The 20,364-nt window shown below is 45.6% G+C and overlaps 1 protein-coding gene across 1 annotated transcript in view; it reads left to right on the plus strand.

Moving 5' to 3' along the window:
- hs6st1a (heparan sulfate 6-O-sulfotransferase 1a) overlaps positions 1–12,337 on the plus strand; it is a 54,589-nt gene extending 42,252 nt beyond the window's left edge. Inside the window, exons 2-4 of the mRNA XM_076748717.1 lie at positions 6,653–6,875; positions 8,781–9,029; positions 11,390–12,337. Coding sequence (XP_076604832.1) covers positions 6,653–6,875; positions 8,781–9,029; positions 11,390–11,716 — 799 coding nt within the window. The 3' untranslated portion in view covers positions 11,717–12,337. The remainder of the gene's footprint in view (positions 1–6,652; positions 6,876–8,780; positions 9,030–11,389) is intronic.
- The last annotated feature ends 8,027 nt before the right edge of the window (positions 12,338–20,364 follow it).

The raw sequence follows: 20,364 nt of genomic DNA on the forward strand, positions 1-20,364 counted from the left end.
ATGACAATAATCATTAGCCGCAGCCCCCAGTTGTGTAACTGTGTATGATTGTCTTTCATTATGAAGACTAGACCCAGTCCCATGGCTCGGCCACATCAGCACACAGCGGATCAAATTGCGTCCAAAAGTCTGCAAATCTCAGTCAGGATGTTATGATATATAGAAAATGTGGATGGTTTCAATGGAAAATATTCAGAAACCATAACTTCTTGGCACAATCTGATGTCTCGTCGCAGGCGGAGAACAAAGAATTTCCACAAGTGTCCTCATATTGAACCACAGTCTCCAGCTTCAGTCCAACCTGCCCCCTCCGTGTCCCCTCTTTCCAGCACCGTCACCGCTGCCTCCTCTCACTCTCCCCTCCTCTTTTACTCGTTTTTTTTTTTTTTTTTTTTTTCCTGCACGTCTTCTGTGTTTAAAGTCCAAACTACCAAAGCAGGCTGTCTGAGTCCCGAGGCTGTTATTGATCGACTAACAAAGAGAGAGAGAAAGAAAGAGACGGGAGAGCGGTAGCGGGGAGGAGGAGTGAGCCGGGGCAGGCAGAGAAGACGCCTCGAGAGCTTGTCTGAACCGGAGGGTCTATTTCTGTCTGTCTTGATGCGTCGTTATTGGGCAGAAGACACCCAAGACACACGGGATGAGATGACGAATGGTTAGTGGGGGAGTGGAGAACAGGAGTAGGAGGGAGGGCGAAGGGTGAGGTTTAGTTTTAAGAGGTCACCGGTGATTTGGTGCCGCAGACGGAGGGATTGAGATGTAGACGGGGCCATTTTCAGCTGTCTGTAGCCTGAAGTCTGTCAGCTCGCAACCCAGTCTGATTGTTGATTGTCTGATGCACGAGGCCGATGCGTCTCCAACCTGACAGTTGTTTTAGGGCCGAGTGTGTCCACGTGTGTGTGTGCGCGCGGTCGTGATTGTGTGTGCGCAAGCGATGACATGTGTTACAGCAGAAAGGGAACAGGAAGGGTTCAGCGGAGGTCTGCTGAGATTCGAGTCCTGACATGTCGCTCCTCACTCTCCCTGCTCTAAACACACTCACACACACTCTGACATGTTTGATATCATCTTGATTTACAGCCAACACATTCCGTGGGACTGAGAGGAGGCGCGCAGGCCAGGTCTTCCAGGGCTCTCCCTGTACGCGCACGACTGGGTTGGGCCTGGGATGGATTTCAGCCAATCTGATTTAAACTCTGCTTATTGATTCTCGTCTTTAAAAAAATCTTGGTTTGGATTCATGCCGCATTACCTAAGAAATGAAATCCGCCATTAATAGGAACAACATCGGCCCTTTTTGAGGAAATCAGAGATGTCGGTGGCAATTCAGAGGTCTGGAACCAGGCTGCAGGAAGAGCTTCCTCCACGGCAGACATACTTTTCACTGCTTCCTCTTCATCTTTTGTGAAGGCCAGCGTCACTCTTCAGTGCCAGTTCCAGACAAGCATTGTGTCAAACGCCGTACGCATGTGGACGTCGATGTAAAGGAAAGTGCAATAGGTCCGCACTCCTGAAAACAATGCTGTCAGGAATCAATAAGTAATATCAAGAAAAATGCTGCACAAAAGCCTGCACACTGAATAGAAGCTCCTGAAGGCTCTGCAGTGTTCCAGCATCACGTTTATCAGGCAATCCGTGCTTCACCTGAGTCACCCCAGGTGTGCATCCCAGGACGAGGCCAACAATCAGTCACATCAACACGTACCCATCACGTAACACTTTATACTAAGGCACACATTGCTTATTAGTATGTATATTAGTATCATATTGGCTCTTTGTTAGTCATTATAAAGCACTTATTAATGCCTCATTCTGCATGACCGTATTATACTGTGAGTCAGAACGCTCCTCTGACCTTTGACACTGTCCGTGCATGCACACTGACGTTAGGTATCTGACTGTTGCACCAGCTCATCATCAGGCTGTCATTTTAACACTAACGAATAATACTTTGCCGGGTAAGCCCTCCCTTACTCTGGAAATGAGCAGGCATGAAGTAATCATGATTAAAACATAGTCTAAGTAATTCTGTAAACTTTAGTTTTTGCGCTTGCATTTATGGCAGTTTAGTTGTGACGATAAAGGCTTCGAGAGTGTGGAAATTGCTTGAATTTCTCTTAAAAAGCTGTGCGAGCCCTGACTGAAACATGACATTTGATGGATTGTTGGCAGATCTCAGCAGTGATTCAACGAACAGGCTGTGAAACACAGTCACGCGCTTCGCCGTCGCCGTGCATCTGTGCGTTTCGAACACTTTCAGGTGAAAAAAGTGTCTCCTCACTTCTGCGGGGTGATCCGTTCGTTTATTTATTTATACCTTTAAGCAGTTTGAGCTCAGGTCCGTTTTTAGAGGTGAGGAAGGAGCTGTGTCGTCAAAGTGGATCTGGTTTCAACAAACATCCGCCAACTATTAATAAATCATGGCTGCTCTGCACGGCGGGATGCTGTCGACATCGCCGCGTTTGTGTGTCTGGGTCCTCGTATGTGTGTGCACGCATGCCTAAATCATTCTATGAGCCATAACCTTACATTTAATCAAAGCTTCTCACTCTGAGAGAGAAAAGAGACAGATTCTGTATCTTCGTGTGTTGCAGCCACAAACCACCTCCAGTATTTCTCGTGCTCTTGTTGTTGCTCTTGCTGCTTCCCCGTCATAAAAAGAAAACACCCTTAATTTGCGTGAAACTACAGCTAAAAATGGCAACAAAAACACATGAAATTGTAGACCGAACCGTAATTAATCAATCCCCTGCTTTCCAACCTTTTCACGGCGCTAACCAAAACAAAACCATTTAAAGCTCACCGTTCCTCAATTTGCGGTAGGCGCTCCAGGCTATTACTCAAGAGGACGCGGTTTGAGATTTTAACACAACCAGCTCCTAGAAGGGAGAACACATCGTAATCAGGCAGGGGGGGCGGGGACACACCTACGGGGGGAGGGATAGGGGATGGGCTGAAAGAAGACAAGCGACAGAAGGGGAAAGATTTAAACAGAAAGGGAAGAGAGGTTAAAGGGAGAAGGTGGAGGCTGTGGAAGTGGTGATTTGTGACCCACAGGAAACAGGCAAAGGGCTCATTTTCCTCAGGCTCTGAGAAACCATTACAGGCCCAGGCGCTACGTGTTTCCTCTTGATAACGCTCAGCGAGCTCACGTTGACTCACTTGTGCCCCAGAATTCGACCAATGCGGCTTTTTGAGAGCCAGAACTGGTCATTTGTGGGTTACAGCTGCTGATTCTGTTACCCTTCAAGTTTGACTGTTGTCACAGCAAAAATGGTGAAGAATTACAAGTTTTCATGTGTTTCCCTCCGGTAATTGTACTCTCGGCGAGGTGGGAAAGCCTCTTGAGTGTCTTATTCTGCTTTATTTACAGCACGTGTAAACACATAGATGTCCCCTGGAAATGATGGAGATGGCGATAAAAAGAAGGTTATAAAGCCTTCTAAAGATGTGAGAGGAAGAATGAACGTCGGCGTCGTGTCTCGTCCCGCCGCCTTTGCTTGGACAGCTACACATGCTGCACTTACAGCCTCAGTTTAGAATTCAGTTATAGTGATGAGTATCAAAAAAAACAGGGCGAGAAAGTGAGCGATAAAAGACAAAAATGTCCTTGTTCTGTCCCAGTCCCGCAGCGGTCCAGACAATAGCTTCATCACACCCCTCCCTGCCAAACGCTGGCTTTTTTCTTTATCAGCCTTTCTCCGCGCGCGGGATAAATCTCGCCGATTAGTGGACACGTTTGACACCTGATAAATGCTCTTTTAAGTGTTTTTTGCGAGGGCGTCGGGGGTGTTCTTCCATTTGTTGCAGATAACAAAAAAAAAAAAAACGGCTTACAGGGGGAAACTTTGTGAAGAATGTGTCGCACGTAAGCGCGGTCTGAAAGAGCTGCTGCTCCCAGAATGCAAAGTCCTGCACTCAGCCGGAGGACGATGTGCTAAAACCTCGACGGCGAGAAATTGAGTGCCGCGTATTAGCTTTGAAGTTAATTTGACAAGTGCACGTATAAGCTATAAGCAATATCACCTGTGAAAAAAAAAAAAAAAAAACTGCAACCGCCTCAGAGGTAGGGAGTGTGTGTGTGTGTGTGTGTGCGAGAAAGTGTGTTTAAAGGAAGTGGGCTTTGCTGGTGAGTGTGTGTGTGTGTGTGTGTGGGTTGAACATCATTACCTAGGGATCTGAGTACATGGCCAGACATCATTAGGCTTTAAGGCGAGAAAGTCTCCACGGCACCACGTTTTGCAGTCTGCCTGACCCAGCAGACACGACAGGCAGGCATGCCGTTTAAGATCATTTATTTGGGTTTGCATGTATGTGTGTGTGTGTGTGTGTGTGTTTATGTGCATGTTATTTATTTATTTTGCCTGGTAATATGCCTGAGCCTTCATTATAGCGGGAGCCATAACTTTGATAAATCACTTGGGCTCGGGGCCCTCACTGCTTTCACAGTATTAGAAAACTAATTGAAATTCTCTTCCGCCCCTTCTCTCTCCTTCTCTCTCTCTCTCCTCCCTCTCCCTCTCTCTCTCTCTCTCTCTCCCCCTCTCTCTGTTTTTCACCCTTTCCCTCTCCTCCCGTCTGTGTCGCGAGGGCCGAACAGTGCCGTGTTTCTTCAGTAGAATAGAAGCCAAAAGGGGGAAAATGTCATCACTGATTTAATAGGCGTAGTCTTACTCAGAAACCCACACACACACACACTTACACACACACACACAGCAGGCCCCCGTACACAAACACACACTGCACTCTGGGGAGTGTCAGGAATCCTGATAATGTCATCATAGGAATCTCCATAATGTACCCCGGTCTCCTGCAGGCTCCAGTTCGACTGTGCCTCTCCTCTCCTCTGCTCTCCTCTTGATTAGATCAGGGATGAGATTTTAGGTTGATGGGATTTAGAGTTTAGATACTTGTCTCTGTGGCCGTGATCCCCCCGCCGTCCCCGGATTGAGGGTCGGTTTGGTTCGTTGCCCGGGATCTCCCAGCTGCCACTGGATTTGGGGTTTAGTCGATTCATTGTCCGTGATCCCCCTGCTGCTGCTAGATGTGTTTCATGTGCAGGAATCTCTCCGTGCTGCAGCTGAATTCAGGGTGTGGTTGTTTTGTTGCGCAGGATCTCCCAGATGAAATTTGTTGCGGGGTTGTTTAGTTTATTGTCCAGGATCTCCTTGCCACTGCGGGATTTAGAGTTCGGTTGATTTATTGTGCGCCGTCTCTCAGCTGTTGCTAGATTTAGGCTTTAGTTGTTTTGTTGTCCGGGATCTCCCCGCTGCCACTGGATTTGGGGGGTTTTAGCCACTTCTTTTTAATATCCAGACACCGCTACTGTTTGTGTGACACTTGGGGCTTTGTGTCCACCCGGCGACCCCTCCTCTCTCGCCGGGTGATCTTTGTAGTGTGAAGCCAAAGATTTAGCGATGGAAGCAGAGAGTCTGTGTGTATATGTGAGGCAGCTTGTGTGGACCGGCGGAGTGGATTGGAGGGGGGGGGGGTTTCGTGGAGTCCTGTCAGCACACAAAATTCTCTCTGCAAACATTCCTCTGACGTGATGCAAGCCCAGGAGAGGAGGGCAGCGTGTGTGCCTGTGCGTATTTTTCGACCGGCGGCGTGTGTCTGTTACCCAGACAAATCCATACCATCACTCCCAGACACGCTGCAGGCACATAGCCACACACTAACACACACACACACACACACACACACACACACACACACACACATTGCATGTGTGTGCGGCTAATGAGGATGTGTTGATTGATTAGACTGCAGTAATTAGCCGGAGTGTGAAGGCCTGGAAAGGTCCCCGCTCTGGTGGGAGTGTCCCCTCTGGAGAGACATTGAACTGTGCTATGCACCATTACGTTACACACCACAGAAACAGTCCCATCCATATCGCAGATGCGGGGTGAGTCATCTCTCCGAGGCAGACTTGGTGCAAGTGAGGCAAGAGGAGGGATGTTAGCCGTGTGTGTGCGAGCGTGCGCGTGTGTGTGACAGAGTCTGAGACATAAGGATGTTTGTGCCGTGGAGATGTGTGTTGCGGAGTGAGATGTGCTGGTGCCAGCAGTTTCTTTTCCTGCACAGTGTGGCCTGAACACTGACCTGATCCTCTGCCTGACAAATCAACCCGCTCCCTCACCTCCTTCTCCTCCTCCCGCTCATTTGTCGTTTGACTTCCTGTCTGCTGCACAGATTTCTTTTGTGCATCACAGGGCCACTTCTAGTAAATGCAGATAATATGGTATTAAGTATGACAACCTCCATCTGTAGCCTCCCTCCCGCTGAGCTTTGTGGTTGGAGGGTGAACGGCTGCAGTAAAGCGTTGCGAGCAGTGCCACCACATGGGCAACTGGGGAATTACACAGGATGCACAGATTTTGAGTTTTTCATCGCGCTTCTTGCTTCAAACTCTTTCATCTCCGCTGTTTCACTTGATCTGAACGATCAAAAAAATGACTCATTCCCAAAGGAAAACAAAAAGTAAAAGGTCAATAAAATTAAGTTTGCACTAACACGCTCAGCACATGAGGCTTTTTCACTGCTGGTTTTTATTTCTACTTCCTTAACTTATTGTGTTTTTACTGTTTTTATCGATTGATCAAGGCAATTTCCTGCACAACAGTTTCTTAATGTAAATCTGTCTGTCTGTCAAAAGGAAGTTCTACTACATTACTCTGCTGAGGGACCCGGTGTCTCGATACCTCAGCGAGTGGCGGCACGTGCAGCGGGGAGCCACCTGGAAAACCTCCCTGCACATGTGCGATGGACGAACCCCCACGCCCGAGGAGCTGCCCTCCTGCTACGAGGGCTCCGACTGGTCCGGCTGCACCCTGCAGCAGTTCATGGACTGTCCCTACAACCTGGCCAACAACAGACAGGTACGATGACAGCGGCAGCGATGATACAAAACAATTAAGAGCACGCATCATAAGCTTCAGAAATGGGGACATCCTGCAGGGTTGTGTCATTGTGGTTACAGTCCTCTGAACTGAAGCCAGTGCAGTCGTATAAAAGACAGACAGGAGAAGTGCCCACACGTCCTCAGCCATTCAACTTTGCTTTTGGGCTGTTCTACAAGGACTCTATTTTACTGCAAACACACAGTCTTGATGCTGCTATTTATCACTGTTACCTAGCTACCCTGCATCTCTGCACCTGGCCACACTGCCGGCGCCATAAATACAAGCCCACTGGAAAATACCAATACAGGGAATTACATCTTACATCTCTGCAGAAAAAAAAAAAAACAGATAGAATTGTTGTAAATTGGTAAATTTTCAAACAAGAAACCCAAGTACACAGCAGATCAATACTGATTTTTTAAAAAGGAGAATGTGAAAGCCACCCACTCATAAAGCATTTATTTAATCTTAAATCAATCAAATATTGATTTCTTAACAGCAGGAGTTAAAGGAGAAATTTGAAGTTGTTGAAATCTTTTGCTTTTTTTTCTTGCATTCGACTCGCTGCAGCTCCAAAATGTGTGAAAGGTACAAGAGGAGTGGTACACATGTGAAAGCACGCACGCACATTCACATGTATACACACACACACACACACACACACACACACACACACACACACAGTCAGGAGCTCGCCTGCTGGCCATAAACACCTCAAATTCACAGCTTCTTTTCTCATGCTATCTCAGTCTCCCACCTAAACGTGTTGGCCAGCTTATCTCATCTGAGCCTGAGGCTGTTATTACTCAGGGTCCAATAACTTATGAATGTGGCACGCACACGCATGCACACACACACACACACACACACTCTTGAGGCGTCCTGGTGGACCAGCAGGCTGAGGTGCACACAGTGTACTCTTGTGAATCCAAATCAGTATGCAGTCCCTGTTCCTGTACTGTAGCACAACAGCTCTAGAGTGCACTCAGTGATGAAGTGATCTCTCATTTTGGAGCAAGTCCACCAGAATTGAAACTACTTTAGTTTATTAAGTAAAAAGCCTGATGACGGAATTTAAAAGGAAAGTGGTTTATGATGTCAGAAGGTTGTTACATAATTGGATTTGTGCACAACATGCAGGACCTCAGGGATCAGGGCTGCAGCTAATAGTTTTTTTCATTATCAGTTAATCTGTTGACTGTTTTCATTTTCTTTTTTTCCATTTTTGATGACGTGATTGATCATTTTTACTTTTAAAAAAAAAAAAAAAAGGCGACCGTCCACAATAACTTCCGAAAACTCAAAGGGATGTCTTTACTTCCTCATAATGTTTAAATTGTCTTACCGACCGAAGAAGCCCAGCTACGTTACCAATCAACTGATTCAGTCATGAATATTTTTTGGCTTCAACGTCTCAAATGTGACTTTTTCAGATTTTCTTTGTAATTTATTAGAGCAGATTTTTCAACTGTCAGTCAGACAAAGCAAGCAAATTAGAGATCTCTGTGTGGCCTCTGAGAGATAGTTTTTACTATTTCGTAGACGAAACAGCGAATCGAGGAAATAATCAGCAGATGAACCAATAACGAAAATAATCGTTAGTTGCAGCCCGCGTTAGATGATTCATCAGTTATCCAGTCAACAGTTAATTTTCTCTCTTCCATCAAATCAACAAATCATTTCAGCGTCAAAGCCACAAAGACATTTTCTTCAAATGTTCTTACACAAGTGAAAACACCGTGTTCTTTTCTCTTTGCCTCTATGTGCGCTCCTGCATTAGGGTTTGAACATCAGCCTTAATGTAAAGATGGATTCTTTATTACCCCCGTCGTTCACGCTGACTCCTCTGACCCCCCTCGCCTCCTGCTCCTCTGTCTGCAGGTTCGTATGTTAGCAGACCTGAGCCTCGTCGGCTGCTACAACATGTCCACGGTTCCAGAGAAGAAGAGGGCCCAGCTTCTCCTGGAGTCGGCCAAGAAGAACCTACGAGACATGGCCTTCTTTGGTCTGACGGAGTACCAGAGGAAAACCCAGTTCCTGTTTGAGCGGACCTTCAGGTTGCGCTTCATCAGGCCCTTCATGCAGTACAACAGCACCCGAGCTGCGGGGGTGGACTTGGACAACGCCACGGTTAGTGCTGCTGCTCAGTCAGAAAATGGCAGATTAGAGGAGACACACGCGAGAGAAAGTCAGTGGTAGTAAATCCAGTACCAGTCAACATATTGATTCATGAAGCGAGCAAAACATGCTTCATATGTCAGAGCCTTCAAAGTAGCCACCTTGCTGAGCCGAGCTAGTGTTGGTATACAGCATGCAGCCCCATTCGACCACTCCAGTAATCCATATTATGGCAAGAAGCGATGAACTGAGTAAAGAGAAACCACAGTCCATCATTACTTTAAAACATGGAGTTCAGTCAGTCTGAGGAATGAATATGTCTTCAAGTGCAGTCTCAAAAACCATCAAACACTCTGATGAAACTCACCAGGACGCCCCAGGAGAGGAAGACCCAGAGTTAGCTCTGCTGCCGCGCAGGAGAAGGTCATTACTGTTAGCCGCCTCAGAGATCGCCAATTAACAGCACCTCAGATTAGAGCCCCCCAACCGTAAACTCAAACACTGACAATTCTGAGGTGCTTTTGCGGAATTTCTGTTTCAGGCCACTTTATACTTCAACTTCTCCACACTTCAAAGGGAGATGTTGTACATGTAGTTGGCAGATATGGCGAGGAGTTAAAGTACAGGAGGGATTTTTACTTGTAATGGGGTGTTTTTACATTGTTGTACTGGTACTTTTACTGTAGTGAAAGGTCTCACTACTTCCTCCACCACTGGAAAAATGCACTTATAATAATACTTAATGTAAATAATGCAGTCTGATGTATAATCCTGGTAGATATTTTCAAAATGGTTATAGAGGAAAACAATGTCAATTAGTTTTGTCACAAGTAACATCTCTGTTAGAAAATACACGTGGCAGCCATAGTATGTCCATTTACAGATAGGAAATAAAACAAACATTTCCAAAAGAAGTGAAAACTAATCGGAGAAAAGAAGTAGGAAATGAGAAACGGCAAGCAAACACAGCGGTCTTATATTGCTGTGAAATGAGTTGGGATGACTGTCACCGTTTAAAAAAAAACAGCAGCTTCAAACATGTTCTTCACACTTTGATTGGTCCAATGTGGGAGTTCTTAGGCTCAATTTTCCCAGCAAAAAATATCCTCCAGTGCACAGCAGACTGGTGATTTATACATCAAAACCAGTTGGGAGGACAGAAAATAAAATATGCCCTGCTGACCGAGGCCGTGGAAAGACGTGCCGGCGGTTATTATCACAACAAAGAGGGAGTATTTCCTGGTGGAAGTTCGGAGAGGTGAAGGAGGCTGCGTGCGGCATTCTGAGTGAAAATCACTTTTCAGAATTAGCTTTCACATTAAATACTTCTGACGGCACCGTGTGAAACTGTGTTCTTCACAAAACGTCAGATGATTACATCAGCATGCGAACATTTACTTTACACTCTCCTGCAAAGCCCCTGAAAGCCCACTTACACCCCGAATCCGAGATCCCAGTGAGTCATTTTTGATTTGGTTTCTGAATCACATGACGACTCTTCTCTGATACATGCAGTCTGTGTTGACGACTTGAGCTCAGCGCCGTCTTCCTGGCTTTGCGCCGCTGTCCCCCGTGCTGCCGATCAAACATCTCTAATTTTCTAACACTGATGCGGTGCGTCGCTTCCCTCTGTTCTCGCGCACATTGCCCACAAACGAAATCCGGCACTCCATCGCGGATTTCAAAGGGATTCTCTTAATTAAACACATTTCCCCCCTCCTTGTTGAATTCACGCTCAGCAGATGATACATGCCAATACAGCCAGCTGCACTGCACTCTCCAACATCAAACACGCTTCTGTTATCTTGCTCCACATATTGCCAACACGCTCTTCCCTCTCCATGTAGAAGTCCTATAAAGCTTTTGTACAAATGTCATGTATCAGGGCGTTTCCACCGCAGGAGCTTTTCCCGGGGGAACAGTAACCTTTTGAGGAATTTAGGTTCTTTACCTGCGCTTCAAAAAAAAAGGAACCGGGGACTGAATTTAGTTCCAGGTGCCTGAAAGTCCCTGGTCTGGGGGCAGTGCTTTGTAAGGCCACGTTCAAATCGACTTCAGATCATCACGGTTGCATTTTGAACACCTTGTTTTTGGTGGAGAGAGCGTGTGCTCTTTGACGAGGTGAGTGGAGCATCAGCAGAGATAAGAGTCATTTCCTAAGTTAAGAAGGCTGATGAAATGCTTTTACTCCTACGCTCGTCTCCTGTTCCACCTCTGCATGTCTCCTTTCTCCTTTTATTTAGTGCATCCACTCAAACGTCAGAGTTACACCACAATTAATGAGAACAACACAGGAACATTTTGTCTAAAAGGCAGCCATTATTTTCTAATCTCCTGCAACATACTGCTATAACTTTTCATCTCCCCCGTAGATCCAGCGCATAGAGGAGCTGAACGAGCTGGACATGGAGCTTTACGACTACGCCAGGGACCTGTTCCAGCAGCGCTACCAGTACACCCGGCAGCAGGAGAGGCGGCAGCAGCGCATCAAAAACCACATGCAGCAGAGCCACCAAGGCCTGGGCCTGGGCGTCAACCTGTGGCCCTCCCACAGCCGGCAGAGCCTGGTGTCGACGCTGGAGGACGGGGACGGCGAGAGGGAGGAGCGGGAGGAGGGCGAGGAGGGAGGCAGAACGGAGGAGGCGGGCAGCAGGCTCCCTACTGAGGACTACATGAACCAGATCATCAACCGCTGGTAGCAGCAAAATGAGAACAAACACACAGACATGCATATGTAATGTGAAATACACACACATACACATACACACACACACACACACACACACATACACACACACGGAGAGTGGCGCCTGCATCAAAGACCCACATGACTGACAAACAGACTTCACCAGAGAATTGGGCTGCAGGAATGAGAGTCCAAGTGGTTGCTATTGAGACCTGGGCTCAGTCCATCGCATCCATTCATGTTATTGAGGTTCGCCCAGTTGTTATTAGCACCCGCTTGCTCTCCCCCCCCTCTCTGAGTTTCTCTGTCTCTCCTATCATCATTACTGACTGAGCACAGGAGAGATATTTTTAAGAGTTGCTGACAAGCGAGTGTCTCATCCATCTCTCCCTCCTCCTCCTCCTCCCCCTCCTCCTCCTCCTCCTCCTCCTGTATTCCTTTCGTTCTCTGTGGCCTAATATGGAGCATGAGAAAAATAAAATTAAGTCTGTGAATTCCCACTAATCTTTGCTGAAAGGACCAGTCTATTTCCTGGATGCTCCAATTTCAAAGGGACTCGGGGAAAGCTATAAAAGTACGCTAACGGCTGAGCTGAACAAAGAAAATGGAGGGAGCGCACGAGAGACTGAAGCTGAAAGAAAGAAGCGAAGAAAAGTTGGACTGTGTAATAAAGCTTTCTGCTTAAAAAAAACAACAACAAACAAATCAGCCATTTCACCCATGGACACGCTTTGGTCATGAAATAGTGACTCATTCTCATTTTAGGATGATTTCATTTGTATTTTCCTTTGTGTTTATGCTTTTTTAAAGCAGAATTGTAATAACACTGAGACCAATATTGCTGCCTAAAGAAAAGTGATTCCTTTATTTCTTTATTTTTATTGGTTTTATAAGTCAAAGATGACGGATCGGATGGACGTACAATGGACCATAGCCATTACTGAAGCCTTGCATCTTGTTGTGGGGGGGAAGAGGGGAATTGTCCTGTTTCTCTGGTAAAGGTTCCCAAAGCTCTCGTCGCTTAACAAGTTCATTATTTCTCCTTTTCTCTCTCTCCTTCTCTCAGCCCTGCAGAGAATAACAGCCAATTACAGAGCAGAATCTCACATAGGTGCGAAGGAATCAAAGGCAGGGAGACGAGTGAGTCTGCTGCAGGTTGTTGCCAGGGGCCGAGCTGCATGAGCGACGAGCGCTTTGGAAACCTTAACTCAGACGAATGCTCGAGATGGGAGTTGTGGACCTACTGGTCACCATGGCAATGTGAGCCCTTAATGTAGTGGGTGGCATTTTCAGTTTCTCCCTCTTTTTTTTTTTTTCCTGACCAAGAGCTACATTGTAGAAGCGTCGGTCTCAAACGAGCCTCCTTCCCACCTGCTGAAAGGGCACGCACGGCGCCGGTGACCCGTAGTTCATTAGCGCGGCCGGTTTTTAACTTGGTTTCACCCTGAAGAATGCACGGGGCGAGGTAGCAGTGCCTCTATGTACTGGGATCATAGTCGACATAATTATTGCCAGATAATACGTCTGCATTATACTACAGTAATTTCTCTGACTACTCGTGTGTCTGCGTGGATGAGTGTACTTCTGTGTGTGTAAATAGTATGTACAGTATGCCTTTGATTGGCATATGTGTATGCCTTTGTAAATAGCGTGCCTGAGTGAGAGAGGATGAGTTTTGTGAGCGACTGGTTCCATGACCAATTTTCATGCCTTTTGTTTTTTTGTTTTTTTTTTGGTGGTGGAGGGCGGGGCCACAAAGTCCCTCCAACAGCATGTCACAGCAGTGTGACCATCGCAGCGATGCAAGCCAATAAAACTCCCCTCTGCCCTTTCCTGTACCGCTCTCTTCCCCCCTGTCCTTGTCTCCTCCCCATGATGTGGTTACATGTGAGGACTGTATCACTGTCGTTATCTAAAATCCTGATTTATAGTTTTAAAAAAATCTGCCCGTGTCACATGTCTTTACTCTTGACAGCAGAATCCTCGAGGGGTTGGGTGGTTCCACCATCTGAGCCAAATTCTGTGACCCGATCAGGAATTTTAATTTGTCATGTGTTGGTGGTTCTTGCATTTTTATGTGATAGGTGACAGAATTTTGTGGTTCTAGGTTGGCAGAATATCCAGATTTGCTGCTCCGATGCTAACAAATCTCTCATTGGACATGTTATCTTTCTCAGAGAGCTCTGACATTTATGTATCGTCCGCCGATGAACACGGCAGCAGCGGTAGACCCGCGTGTGACCTCAGCACGCTGTATGTTCGCGTAAACCTCAGCCAGCAGCTGGTCATATCTTCAAAGGGAATGTTTGTTACCCCACAGGTGTCAGCTGTCTGGCCGGGAAGATAAAATGTTGGCCCTGGGTGATGTTAACATTTAAATCTAATGTTTCCATAGATTGTGGTGGCTGCTGGCATCACCTGAGCGGCTGCCTGAGCGTGCATTCCAGCGCTGAGGACGTCTGTGGAGATATCCGATTTAAACACTGGTTTCGCCGCGGGTAAACATTTTATCCGTCCGAAAATAACTAGGGAGACGTGCTACTGGATAAGTGTGGCTAAAATAACATTCTGATTTTTCTAAGATTAATATAGGAGCCACCGTGTGAATGAATCGTGGATTAGCATACAGTGAGGGCTGAGGTCTCAGATGGTGCTATACAACTATATCAGACGTATCCAGTTAATGTTAATCCAGTAACGGCTAAAACGGAGCTTTGTCTCAGCCAAAGATGGTCTGTTTGGGACAAGAGACCTCACTCTTACTGTGAGTGGGCCGTGTGGTTTTGTAGTTCAGCAAAACCTGCGGAGGGATCTCAAGGGAATCTCGCCGACTGTGTCACGTTTCAAGATAATCAACTGCGAAACATAAAGTCAGCTGCACCTGTTGTCTGAGCGTGTCGGGCACATTTAATCAGCATTTCATACGTTGGTCTCATTTGCCGGTTGTAGGTGCAAATTGGAAAAATTAAAAACTTTGAGTTTCTGCCACTTAAGAGAAGAAAAGGTGTTAACAGAGTTTTAAGTTCTTTGTAAGTCTGAACTTTTCAATAAGAGATTCAACAAGCAAGTTTAATTCTGGATTTATTTGCCATAAAATGAGAATCTGAGCAATAAGACGGTGAGAAGGTGGGGAAGGGAGCGTAAGAGTGTGAGGGGACAAAGACGTTTCACAGACTGAATGTAGGCAGGAAAGTTTGGTGTTATCCAGGGGCCGACGGGAGGACGCAAGCACACTTCCTTGGGATTATTCTGAAAAATAATCCCTTGCATCCCGTTGTCAACAATAGATTTTTTTTTTAAAGGAAATGGAAACCGACCATTTATCCGCTCGCCACCCCCCTTGTTAAGTTTCAGCTAATCACCCTGGATCCTCCCGTGTCTCCTTTTTGATCAGCTCCTTTCAAATCAGGGATGAGTCATGAAGGGAAGGAGGGAGGAACAAGGGGGAACGATAAAAGGTATTGGGATACATCCAGAGTCAACATGCTGCTTTTTGTGTAGCCTTCAAAGTAACGCAAATGGATATGGGAAGAGAGATCTCCCTTTTTGTGTGTGTGTGTGTGTGTTTCGTATTAACTTCCCCTTCATTGTACTCTTGAAACTGGATACTTGAAAACACTGCAGCTCCAGGCATTTTGCCCACAACCTCTTTTTCAAAGTCAGACTCGCGTTGGACCGTGTTTGGGCTCCAGACCGTGATCTGGCTCTGCATTAGTGGTTTAAGACAGAATACAGAGCTGATTCTCTCGCTTTTAAGAGTGTTTTCAGCGTTCCACTTTCAAATGACCATCACCTGTACCTGAACGGCGTGTGAGAGGAAAAGTCACTGAAATGATTCCAGGAACTGATGCTGTAAAGCTATACTCAAATATTTTATGTCTCATCATTATGTATATCTGATGTCTTAACAGCTTTTCCTTTGTGACAATGAAGCAGCCCAGGTGTCGCTAACATCATCCTGTTTTTTTGTTTTTTTTTAAAGATGTGTTAAAAAGAGTGTGATAGAGACTTGTTTTTTTTTTTTTTTTTTTTTTTTGATCGGCGTGCAGTCTGTCTCTGGCTCCTTCTGTATGCATCATTCTGGGTTTGTTTCTTATGATTGCAAAAATGAATCATCAAGCCACCAATTAAAATATTTCATTTTTACAGACCTGGCTGTGTTGTGGTTGTCACTGCATGTCATTTGTGATGTTTCCCGCTCTGTCGCTCTATTATCAAGCACACAGGCATGAAAACATCTCCCCTTTGACTCGTTTTTTTTTTTTTTTTTCCTAAACTGGAAACTACATCCCAGGCACTGAACTTGAAACGCAGCCACATATTCATCCGAGGAGCACACAGTTAGTGATTTTCTGACAACTTGTGTGGGAGCTTTGCCCTCCAGGTTTCTGCACTTCCATCCACAGGCCAATCTATAACTAGAGGACGTTTCTCCCATTCGCCTACACTAACCACAGGACCATGACCCCATAAAGCAGCCTGTCCCCCCACCCCAGTGACAGCGTCAGCCCTGTCAACAGTGATCTACAGTCTATTTCAATCTGCAGACACTCAGGGCCTGCTCAACACATGTCCATGCACACAAATTCACTTCTTCCTCTGCTGTGGCAGGTATGCGTTTGGCAAGCGAGGGACAAAGACAGCAGGCCGGTATAAATATTATTCCCCGTCCTTGGCATGCAAAGGAGAGGGAGCAGAGCAGAGGCCTTTCCCCTGTCTCATCAACAGTCCGGTGGGCTTTAACTTTGACCCCTCGAGGCAGGGCGGAAAAAATCATTTCCATGGACAGCGGCAGGCAAAGGCGACTGGCCGGAGGGGGACCGGAGCGGGCAGGCAGCACCAACGAGTGCAAGAGTGCAAGAGATGAGGAATCAGAGAGAGTCTTTATGCAAGACAGGAGGGAAGAGAGGATGTTTTTGTGCCTGACATATGAACAGAGGAAGAGGGGAACGGGGGGGAGCAGGAGAGAAAGAGGAGGCTGTGCAGCCTCTCTGGCAGCTGGTATGTAGCGTATTGGACTGAACGCAGTCTTTAATCCTCCCCATAGCTCTGGGTCGCTGTCATTTCAAGTGCAGCTGGACTAAACAAACAATAATGGCTCAGCTACTGCAGAGGGCTGGACAGCTTTTGTTTGGGTGAACATGTGCATGTGAGTGTTTGAGAGAAAGTGCTCCTGCAGTGGGAATCCAGCTCCGAGTGATTGTATGGGCCCTGGCTGCAGTCCATTATTAGGAGGTCAAACTGGCTGCAGCTCCTCGTCGCCGGTCCCATGCTTCTTTCATGCAAACAAAGAAGCTCTGGCATTATTATCGCTTATTTTCAGCATGGAATTCTGCAGATAAGTTCACATTGAGTGCCTCCCTTACATGCATCAGAGCCAAGCTATTGTAGTTCTGGAGGATTGCCCTGCTGGCACCGGCACCAGTCACCATGGAGTTTGGTCTTCTGTCTCTGGTTGACTCATTTCCAGCAGCTGCATGGCTCAGACCTTCATCCTCAAATATACAATGCGGATAAATCTCTATACACAAACAATTTGCAGAGTTTCAATATCCTGTAAATGCACGGGGCAACAAGAGAGCGCAACCCAGTGTGGGTGCACATTTTTCCTTCAGCAATAAAATAAATATGATTGGATCGGACATCTGGGGCCGTTATCTGACCTTCCACTCCGGGTTTGGCTAATCTCCCGGGTCAACAGCAAATCACCTCTCATGATATTAAAGGATTGAACAGAAGAATCCAACCTCCCAGGCAGTGTTCTGCCGTGGAGCGCTTACAGACTGACACCAGTGGGAGTCCAATCTGAGGAATCCCACAATCCCATTATGGTCTAAACTGTGTGTTTATTATGTTTGTGTGTGCGTGCGCGGAGCTGTGGCCCAGGAGCTCATAAAGAGCTGATCCGCTGCAAACTTATTAACCTCTACATAAAAGTCTGATAAATGTTGATGTTGGAGAAAAGGAGCAGGATACAAACCGTGGGTCAGGGCCAAACATGAACTGTAAGGCTGTTAGCGGGGTTATATATTCCCTTTATACTCATGAAGGGACACATGCACACACCAGGCAGCATAAAAGTGAAAATCCTAAATGTTACCCTGCACAAAAAAAGTTCATGATCTTAATTAAAAAGTTCTGCTTTTGCTGAATAAATGTGTTTATTTATGTGTTTAATGGTCACAAACCCCAAGGTATAACCAAGACTGCCCTCGTCTCTATCTGTATTTAAGAGCCCAGACCAGACCAGCGTTTGGCGGCTGTAACGTGGTGAATTAGCTTCATGTAGGAGACCCCGGCTGACCCCCATTATACAGTCAGGGACACATTTAATTAGTGGCAACTCACGTGAAACGACAAAATGTATTAATATTAATGGAGGTTTAATTGAGGTCGTTTTGGTCCCCCATTGAGGCTTTCAACCTCTAAAATGGCTGACGTGTGATAGCGTGAGGAGAGGGAGCCCGCAGCCCGGGTTCGCCATTTCGTATGTGACCCCGGAGAAGATGACAACCATCTCCCATAATTCATCTGAAGATGTCACCTTCTTGACAGATGAACAGGCCCTGTGGGTACTGTGTGTGTGTGTGTGTGTGTGTGTGTGTGTGTGTGTGTGTGTGTGTGTGTGTGAGTGATGCTCGGTTAGCTGTGCTTGCAAGGACTGTTTAGCGAGGACATTTTGGCAGGTCCTCATAGGGATACAGTTCATTTGTGTGTGTGTGTGTGTGTGTGTGTGTGTGTGTGCATGTATCTACATGTGTGAGGTGTCATGTGCGCGTGCACTTCAAAGTGAAGGTCAAATCCAGCAGGATAATTAATGTCGCTGCTTTTTATATAATGTTAAATCAAACCCTGGAACTGCTCCCTCTGGAGGATCAGCTGTCCAATTTAATTTAGGCTGCAGAGCGAGTAAATGAAAAAGCAAGAGCCATGTCTCCACACCCTGGGACAGAGTCTCCGTGCCTTTCATCTTCTTCTTTTATCAAGACCACACAACAGGTGGACTGGGAGCCTGGCACCTTTAACCAACCTGCCCCAAAGGAACGGTCCATCCACAAGATATACTGTAGCCTGCACAGTATATCACACAAACTCAAGGTAAAGGTTTGCAAGATGGACCCCAGGATTCCCAGGTGCCTTTTTCAAAATGAGAGCGATCTCAGCTTCTCTACTTTTTCATTACCACATAACAAACAGGGCTTACTGTTAACCAACCGGACAGCTTTGGCTTATTCTAAATACGGGATTTATTTCCCATGGCTATCACACCATGCATCCAGCAAACCTCATTTCCATGAGCTGTCTTTCACATTAATATGCGCTGTTCTCTCAAATCAAGTCTGGATCACCCTCGCAGTGCCTAGTGTAAAATTAGTGTGGGAGCCCTAAACTTATTTACATGCACAGCTGTACAGATAGAGCCCACCATCTCACATCTTCCTCCTGGCAAATCACTCCTAAAATTCGCATAATTATATCTAGAATATTATGCGGCTCAGCTTTGATATGAGAGATTTCTATAATTTATATTGTTTTGATTTAGTTGTGTAATGAGGTACAAAAAATATGCAATAAGAAAATTCTCTATTCAACAAAACAGAAAGGAAAAGATACAAACCACACAAGCATATATGTATGTATGTATGTAATTACATAGCCATATACTGTATCTGAATAGATAGAGGCACCTAAATAGACACATACAGGCATCTTTATGCATATGGAAATGCTTCCAGCATACAAAAATAATGACTGTAGTGCTCTCCATAGACTCCTCTCTTTCAATATGATATTACAATGTGAGTTTTAACAAGTCTCTTACTCAAATTATGGCAGAAACATGACTTATCCTGCACTGTACATGGTAAATAATAGAACAACATGTTAGGTGTAATATGTCAAACACTTTTCTCAGAACCCATGGAGCCTGTCACTGATAAAGTGAAGATAAAAGTGGCACCTGTTCTGATTTGTGGCTAGAGACTGTTGTGCAGGTTAGTAAATATTGATTTTACTGTCCAAATCACTGGAAGAGCACAATGTAAATTATGTTTCGGGTGGGCTTTTCATTAAACTGATACAAATAACCATTGAACACTGCTAAGCATACATTTTATATTATATATATAACGATCCAGTAATGAGCTCTGTTCTTTAACACTAGTGTGTGGCATGTATAATGCTAGAATCTAAATTTTTCAACGCAGGAATATAGTTTCATGATTTGCATTTGTTTTAACGACTTTATTGCCAAGTCCAAGCACCTTTAAAAATATATTCACACATACTCACATATAGATAGATAGATAGATAATGTGTCAACACACTAATGTGCAATAAACCTGTTCTTTTTCTCCAAATGCTCTGTGCCAGTATCGTCATAGTCTCGAGCAAAAAGAAATCAGAAAATGAAATTTTTAATTGAGTTAAAAAAATATGTGTAATTATCTTTTTTAGTTTGGGAGCCAGGGGTTAGGCAGTGAAGTTAATTGCCTGATTAGATTCAGTTTTCCCACACTTCAGTTTTTAATTATTTCACAGTGAAATAGGCTATTTTGTGTTCAAGTCACGTTTCAGTGTTGTTAAATACTTTAATGCTCGGAGGAGTTCACTAATTTTCAACAGGCAAAGTTGTGGTCACCTAATCTGCCTGACAGGACC

This window comes from Chaetodon auriga, chromosome 14 (genome assembly GCF_051107435.1).
Source record: "Chaetodon auriga isolate fChaAug3 chromosome 14, fChaAug3.hap1, whole genome shotgun sequence".
In the NCBI taxonomy this organism is placed as follows: Eukaryota; Metazoa; Chordata; class Actinopteri; order Chaetodontiformes; family Chaetodontidae; genus Chaetodon; species Chaetodon auriga.